The sequence below is a fragment of the Cyphomyrmex costatus genome, unplaced genomic scaffold (genome assembly GCF_001594065.2).
Source record: "Cyphomyrmex costatus isolate MS0001 unplaced genomic scaffold, Ccosl1.0 scaffold193, whole genome shotgun sequence".
In the NCBI taxonomy this organism is placed as follows: Eukaryota; Metazoa; Arthropoda; class Insecta; order Hymenoptera; family Formicidae; genus Cyphomyrmex; species Cyphomyrmex costatus.
Genome location: NW_017275965.1, coordinates 3,898,908 through 3,907,679, shown reverse-complemented (window position 1 = coordinate 3,907,679; position 8,772 = coordinate 3,898,908). Strand labels below are relative to the sequence as shown.

Genomic DNA, 8,772 nt, shown 5'->3' with positions numbered 1-8,772 from the left:
GCGGGTGCGGTAAAACATCCCATTTGAGCGTTTCTAAATATTTTTGTACAACTTTTGCGACATGAGGCCGAGCATTGTCATGAAGAAAAATAACTTTATCATGTCTTTGCTCGTATTCTGGCCGTTTTTCTCGCAATGCACGGCTCAAACGAATCAATTGTAGCCAATACCGATCGCCTGTAATGGAATCGCCAGGTTTCAGCAGCTCACAGTAAACAACACCCTTTTGGTCCCACCAGATACAGAGCATGACCTTCTTCCCATGAATTTTGCGTTTTGGCGTCGATGGTTGGCCTGTATCGCAAATGGTTTTTTGGCGTTTGGGGTTATCGAAATAGATCCACTTTTCACCGCCAGTCACAATTCGATGCAAAAACTCCTTTCTTTGTTGCCTTTGAATCAGTTGCTCGCAAGTGAAAAATCGCCTTTCAACATTTCTCGGTTTCAGTTCATAAGGCACCCAATTTCCTTGTTTTTGAATCATTCCCATGGCTCTCAATCGTACAGAAACAGCTTGTTGAGTTACTCCCAATGATTCTGCAAGCTCCTCTTGCGTTTGACTCTGATCTTCTTCAAGTAATGCCTCTAATTCTTTGTCTTCGAATTTTTTTGGCTGTCCAGAGCGAGGTTTGTCTTGAATGCTGAAATCTCCATCCTTGAAACGTCGAAACCATTCCCTACATGATTTATCAGTTGGAGCAGTGTCACCATAAACTTCGACAAGCATTCGATGGGTTTCAGCTGCACTTTTTTTCCAATTAAAGCAGAAAATTAAAACCTCCCGCAAATGCTGCTTGGTTAACAGAAAATTCGACATTTCAAATACAGTAAAAATCAAGGTTTTTGTATGAAACTCAAAGCGATATAAACTGAATATTATTAGCAGATTTCTAACCTCTCTAAAACCGCCAAAATCAGCTGTCATTATTAACCATTCTCAACAGCCGGAGTCATCTTTTGAGAAACGGACCGAACTAATTTGTACTCCTAACACACACACACACACACACACACACACACACATATATATATAAAGTATATGTATTAAGAATATATTTTATCTTTAGACGGTTATTAACATAAATAGGTATTGTATCACACACACACACACACACACACACACACACACACACACACACACACACACATATATATATAAAGTATATGTATTAAGAATATATTTTATCTTTAGACGGTTATTAACATAAATAGGTATTGTACACGTCGCAAACTCATTTTTCTTTTCTCTTATTTTAAGTTCATGCGATCTTATTTTCATGAAAAGCATAAATCGAGATGAATCTCGTTCTCGAATTGTGCGATATAATACTCTTGAAATATTTGTGCGACGCGATTGGTCATAGTGGTAGTCATACAAGTGAATCGTGATATATGTATGTGTGTATACGTCAAAAACTAGCCATTACAATACAGTGATTGTTACATAAAATTGAAACAAATAATATTAATATTTCTAAACAAGACATATTCATAAAAGAAGAACATTTTGTAGAATTTTGTATTATTTTTCGCTTTTAAGAAATTTCTTATATATTTATATTTATTCCTTTCATTATGTTAATTCCTTCCTTTTCTCTTATAACATAAATTGTATCTCGAGTGTGTGTGATATACTTTAGTTTTATTATATTTTTTAATCATAATAATGGGAGCAAAATGCGAACGTGATTATAGTCTATTCTGAAAGCTAATGCAGATAATAAACAGACTACATTTATATTACTCATTTATATTACTTGTCAGTATTATAAAATAAAAATTATAGTTAGATATGTTACATTAAGCTCATAATAATTCTTTTTTATTATCACAACTATAAATTCAATTATTGATTTTATACATCAAGATATGATCATGAAATTATTCGGAATCAATTCTAACTAGAATTATTTCCTAGATTTTTATGGTATCAATTTAAAATGCTGTGAATATATGCTTTGCATTTTTTGATTGATCAATTTGTAAAATTCTTTCTTCTAATTTTGATCATTGAAATATTTACAATTTTGGTATATTTTAGAAAATAATGCAAATATTATGTAAAAAAAGTTAATCCACAATAGATAATGTAAGTAACGTAACACACAAAAAGTAATATTGACACAATTTATAAGCACACTGTGCTTATAAATGACATAAAGCACAAGTATATTTTTCAGTAATATTAACATTTATAACATTGCATTAACGTATATTTTATTTATGTTAGAATTTACGTTTTAGAATTATTTTTATGTTTGTTTTGTTATTCATATAAGTTGTATTATTTTCATACTAAAAAATGTTAAATATCAATTTAATTTAAAATATTTAAATTAAATTAAATTAATACTTGAATATATTAAAAATACAGCATAAGGTTTTTCTAACACAAATACAAAATATTGTTCTATTCTAACATAAATACGAAATTAAATTAATGATTTACATTCTTTATTTTTTAAATTGTTATAAGTACAAAATGTTTTCTGTGGAAAAATTTACGGTAACGATCTAATCTAATCTCAAAATACGATACGATACGAAACAGTACACAGAAATACATAGAATATTCGTTGACATTTAATACAACTGATAGGAATAAAAGACCAGATTGACGTCTGTTGCTTTATTATGTCTATTCTCTTCGGATCAGAATGATGCTATTTGTACACACAATTTTGTACGCTGTGTTAATTCTTTGCCTGTCAGCAAAGGCACATTATACCGTAATAGTGAGAACAAATGAAGAGGAAAATTTTGTGTCAACTTTAACAAAAGAGCCCAAATATGTTCCAACTTGGCCTAGTCTAGACAGTCGACCGTTACCAGCTTGGTATGATGTTGCAAAATTTGGAATCTTTATTCACTGGGGTGTATTCAGTGTGCCTAGCTTTGGCTCTGAATGGTTTTGGAACAATTGGAAAGGTTGAGTGTTGTATATACTTTTTATATTCCTAAATGTCACGTGTGTAGACATTACCCATTTATATAATGTTATATTTGTGTAATGCAGAAGAAACTAAAATTACGAAATATTCCGACTTTATGAAACAAAGATATCCTCCGACCTTTACCTATCAGGATTTTGCACGAGATTTTACTGCCGAGTTCTTTAATGCTTCTGAATGGGCCGAGTTATTCAAGGCATCAGGTGCAAAGTATGTTGTATTGACAAACAAGCATCATGAAGGGTATACATTATGGCCATCAAAGTATTCATTCAGCTGGAATTCTTTGGATGTGGGACCTCAGAAGGATCTTATTGGTAATAAAGATACATATCTAACAATAAGATTATACATTAAGTATGAAAAAAATTCTCATATGTATTAATTTTTCTGTGAAATAGGTGAACTAGCAGAAGCTATTCGTAACAAGACAGACATAAAATTTGGTTTATATCATTCTTTGTACGAATGGTATAATCCTCTTTATGTAACAGATAAACAAAACAATTTTACAACAGATAGATTTGTCACTCATAAAATAATACCAGAATTACATGAGTTGATAGAAACATATAAGCCAGAAGTAGTTTGGTCAGATGGAGATTGGGAAGCATCGGATTCTTATTGGAAATCAAAAGAATTTCTCGCATGGTTATATAATGAAAGTCCTGTAAAAGATACGGTTGTAGTAAATGATAGATGGGGTAGTAATATACCGTGCCATCATGGCGATTTCTTCACATGTACAGACCGTTTTAATCCTGGTAGATAACATTAAAAATTATAATATAATAATAATATAAATTATGTATAGAATAATATTATTAAATGAATGTATGTATTATACATAAGTGAATTTATGATTAATAAAATTTTGCTTGTTAGGCGTACTTCTCCCACATAAATGGGAAAATTGTATGACTATTGATAAAAAATCCTGGGGATATCGCAGAAACGCTGTTTTATCCGAATATTATACATTAACAGGATTAGTGAAGGAATTAATAATTACTGTAAGCTGCGGTGGAAATTTATTGATGAATGTTGGACCAACAAAAGATGGCATCATTACACCAATATTTGAAGAAAGACTACGAGGAATGGGTATGTATCTTTTATATCTTATCATATTTTTTTTATTAGTATATTGATTAATTTTGATATACATTTTGTATTAACTTCAATGATACGAATAAATTGATTGTTTTAGGTGCCTGGCTAGCAGTAAACGGCGAAGCTATTTATAATACTAAGCCTTGGACAGTACAAAATGATACCTTAACAGGAAGTGTCTGGTACACATTAAGTAAAAATGAAAAACAGTTGTATGCTTCAATTTTAGAATGGCCAGATGATAACATTTTATTACTAGGTTCACTCAAACTTTTGAAGAGTTCTCATTTACATCTACTTGGTTATTCATCAACAATTTCCGTAAGTGTGCTATCTTTATTTAGGTATACGAAAATGAAAGGAAACATTAAATGACAGTAATTTTGAATATTTATTCCAGTGGAAACAATCCGATAATAAGCTAGTAATAAATTTACCAACTAATGCACACAGAGGTGAACCAGCTTGGGTACTAAAAATTGAAGCTTTTTAAAATGTACATATTTATTAAGAGTATATTTTATATTGTACATTATTTTTAAAAATCTATATGAATCTTAAAAAACATTTTTATAATAATTTTTGTAAAGTTTTAAAAAAAGCATATGCAATATTGTAAATGCAAAATTTTATATACGAGTATACCTTAACTAAAGTTTTGTGACGCTTTAAAGTAAATTAGTAACAAGAAAGTTCCAAACACCTTGAGCTTAAGATAAGCAATTGCCAACAGCAAAATATTTACACGTGAGCTACTTCATACAGATAAGCTCCAAGGAGTTTCGTCTGGAATCAATGAAAAAATAAATTGTTTAATATTAATTGTTTATAATAAAAAGTCAGTAATTGTTTAAATAACTGCTTTCAGTAATTGTACTCACCCCTTGGATGTAGTTGTGTACATTTAATTTTTCATTTTGAGAATGAGCACCATCATCACCCTGACCGACTGGTAAGAGCAATACATTTTTACCAGTAACTTCTTGGAAGGTCAAAGTAACTGGTATCGACCCACCTTCGCGAGAAAGATCAGGTTCTATATTGTAAACATGTTTAGTAGCTTTTCGACCAGCTACGTAATTTGGATGATCAGGATTCTCGGACCATGGTTTACCACCATGGAACATGCTCACGTTCATAATATTTGGGCTACCTCTTTCCTGCCATTTCTTATTTACATACTTGATCACCTTGTCAGTTGTCTCATCCGGAGTCATATGAGGCACTATTCTAATTGAAAATTTGCCAGTAACTTTACTTGGAATCACTGTTTTCGCTCCTGATTCACTGAAAGCACCCTCTATACCATGAATAGATAAACTAGGTTGCCTCCAACGGTGCATTAAGAGTTTAATCTGCAAAAAATGGCATAAAGATGTATATTTAACATAGATATCCGAATTATTATAATAGAAAAGAAAAACTACATATGCACATACTTTATCTTCTTTATGCGCTAGTGTTGTAGATCCAATTGTTTTCTTAAATTCATCTACATCAAAATCTATGTCCTTGTAACTATCTAATTCGGCTTTTGTTAATTCTGCGACACTGTCATAAATGCCATTTATCAAGATGCGACCGTTAACATCGACCAGAGTATTCAATAAGTAAATTAAATCTGCCATAGCTTCGTATACACATCCACCAAAGGTACCGCTATGTAAGTCCTTAGTAGCGCAAGTGACTTCTAGTACATAATAGCAAATACCTCGTAGACCATAAGTAACACACGGTTTTTTGGTGCCCAGCCAATAATTGTCAGATATGCAGACATAATCTACATTCTTTAAAAAGCTATCTTTCCTTGCCCAAAGAAGTTCATCTAAACCTTCACTGCCACTTTCTTCCATTCCTTCGAAAACAAACTATGCAAAGATTCCAAAGATAAATTAATATGTATGTAATATTGTAAAATAAATATTAATTGACAATACCAAGTTTTAAGCATTCTTAATTTCATGAGAAAATACCTTCAGATTGACAGGAATTTCAATTCCAGTTGCTTTATAAGCTTGCAATGCATGTATCCAACAAAGGACTGGTCCTTTGTCGTCTGTACTGCCTCGACCATAAAGTTTTCCGTCTTTTTCCGTAAGAGTAAACGGCTCAGTATCCCAGCCATCCTTCATTAATGCAGGCTGTACATCTAAATGCCCATATAAAACTACGGTTTTTTTCTTCGAATCTGAGCCAAGGTTTCCAAGTAACACAGGGGGAAGTGGGATTTTAGTGCCATCAGGAAGAGTCTGTTTTCCTACATCAGCCAATTCTGTAGTTGCTCCTAGATCTTTCAATTTTGCTTCTGCCCATTTCATCATTTTAATTATTTCATCTCTGTGATCCGGCCATGCTGATACAGATTTAATAGCTACTGCCTCTTTCAAATTATTTATATATTCCTGTTTATGTTCATCTATGTATCTACAAGTGTGGAAAAATAACAGATAAATGGTAATTATGATTAAAATGTACGCACAAATATGTATATACATCGAATCTGAAAAATCTCTTCGGATACATTTACTTTTTTATAAAATTGAAAATATTTGAAAAAATAAAACGAAACGTACTTAAACAAAGTTTTCAACGCTGATGGTAATGCCATGGTAATAATTCCGTCCAAACGCAGACGATACACAATATCAACTGAATCTAACAATAAGAACTACCGTAACTGTCGACAATAGCCGTGACTAGCCAGTGGTAGCCACACAATTCAGTGATCAGGTGCTCTTATCGTGATCATTCCTTCCTCTCTCTCTTTCTCTCCCTCTCTCTCGCTCCTTCTCCGTCTTTCTCTCTTTTTCTCCCTTTCTCTCTTCTTTTCTCTGAAAGAACGTTCTGTAAAATCAACAATAACATGTACAATACTTCTCTGACAGAATGTATGTACAAATATCGGCATACAACAGCGATATCTAATCGTTCATGATTCGAATATGAAATCAATTAAAATATATTTTACATAGAAACTCGTAGAAACATAATATTGCAGCGTATCTTGTATTTTATGTTGTTATCTTTTATAAACGGTTAAAAATGATGGTTAACTTATTTTTCAGCATGTTATCTATTCAATATTTATGTCAAATAAATGTTCGTATTATCTCTACTTTCATGTGACTGCGGAATACAGAACATTGGCGTAGAACGTCCATAAATTTTCAATTTTACTTTTCTCACGTAACTCTTTTTGTTTGACGTATCATACATTTATCTTGTTCTATACGTAATATTTCATAGATAAAATGTTTCGTTTAATCGTATAAGAAGACTAAAATAAAAAGTAACATTAGAATGAAATAATTGTAACATTACTCTGTTTTGAAAATGAAAAATGCGACCATTGTAATATTGTAATTATATTGAAAAGTTGCTAGTGGTATATTTTAATTTTACATATGTACAGAACGTACGTTGCTTAAATATGTATCACTCTATTATATATTTAAATACAAGTAAGTATTTGAGTATATTTTCATATAATTATTGAAATAATGTATTTTTTAAATTTGTTTTTTGAAAGCGAATAGATAAAAGTGCATTTTAATTAAAATAAATTCTTATATCACATAATGATATAATCAGTTGACCATAAATATTAATCTTATTTTTAATTGTTTTAAATACGACCTTAAGACTAATCATTTCATTGAATGGATGAAACCTTAAGATTATAGCATATATATAGACGTAAGAATAGATTAAATCACAAATATCCTATGACCTCGGGAAATATACCGCACAGTATTATTTCATGAGTTGGATGTATTTTTGAGCTCACACTTGAAAAATCAGACTTTGATACGATCTTGAATGCAAAATCACGATATGAATACATTGTCCTTTATACAATTAATACAATTTTAGGGACTATATTCTTTTATTTTATCTTTGATTTTAATTAGAACGTTATTAGGCTTGTTGTATCTGCATTATAATGTATCGAGCATTTGTCTATTAATAGATCTATCTCTCACCGATTTTGATGGGCTTTGGAATATGTTATAAAATAAAAAATATTAGACACCCATAACTTTTTATCTTCTTATCTCAAAGTTAAGGGTTGAAACAATTACCCCTCAAAAATAACAATTTTCATTTTCAGTGAATATTTTTGAAAAAAAGTTATAAGTAATAATAAGTAAATATAAATTTTAAGTAGTAAGTATAAAAGAGTTTGGATATTCTATATAATTTTAATAAATTCGTTTTTCAAAAATGTAAATAAAAAAATCCGTTATCTTCGAGAGATTGTTTCGACTTTTGAACTTTTTTTGAGATCCAAAGCCTATCAACATCAACTTCCACCATAAGATGAGGTGCGCTTTCCAACAAAAGCGACACAGTGATCATTTCCAACAAATACAACACAGTGATTATTTCATCCTTGTTTAACATTGATGAACAACAAAGATATATTGATACATTATGTCACACCATGTCATCTGTATCGCTTGTTAGAAAGCACCTCAAAGACGCTTCCCTGATGAGTACGTAAGTACATTCACCCGAAACTATCCCTGCAGTCGCGCATCTGTCAAAAGGTGACTGTCCATCGATATATAGATTTTATTGTCGATGGTCTCCTGTCGACTTCAACCACGGTATACTCCAACTTGTCCTTTGCAGTCAAACTGTACTTTTCATCTTTTTTCTCTTTCTTCCGAATACCTAATCCTATATATCTGTTTCTTTTTAAGTG

The 8,772-nt window shown here is 31.2% G+C and overlaps 2 protein-coding genes across 2 annotated transcripts; one reads left to right on the top strand and one right to left on the bottom strand.

The window, feature by feature from the left end:
- Window positions 1-2,549: 2,549 nt before the first annotated feature.
- LOC108772759 (alpha-L-fucosidase-like) lies at window positions 2,550-4,500 on the top strand. The gene is made up of 5 exons (XM_018538368.1): window positions 2,550-2,928; window positions 3,017-3,268; window positions 3,353-3,715; window positions 3,837-4,055; window positions 4,162-4,500. The coding sequence occupies exons 1-5, from the start codon at window positions 2,658-2,660 to the stop codon at window positions 4,437-4,439; spliced, it is 1,383 nt and encodes a 460-aa protein (XP_018393870.1). The 5' UTR covers window positions 2,550-2,657; the 3' UTR covers window positions 4,440-4,500.
- Window positions 4,501-4,677: 177 nt separating this feature from the next.
- Cndp2 (Cytosolic non-specific dipeptidase 2) lies at window positions 4,678-7,164 on the bottom strand. The gene is made up of 5 exons (XM_018538318.1): window positions 6,638-7,164; window positions 6,038-6,488; window positions 5,504-5,932; window positions 4,946-5,419; window positions 4,678-4,850 (listed from the first exon to the last, which is right to left on the bottom strand). Exons 1-5 carry the CDS (start codon window positions 6,670-6,672, stop codon window positions 4,806-4,808), a joined length of 1,434 nt encoding a protein of 477 aa, XP_018393820.1. The 5' UTR covers window positions 6,673-7,164; the 3' UTR covers window positions 4,678-4,805.
- Between the last annotated feature and the right edge of the window lie 1,608 nt (window positions 7,165-8,772).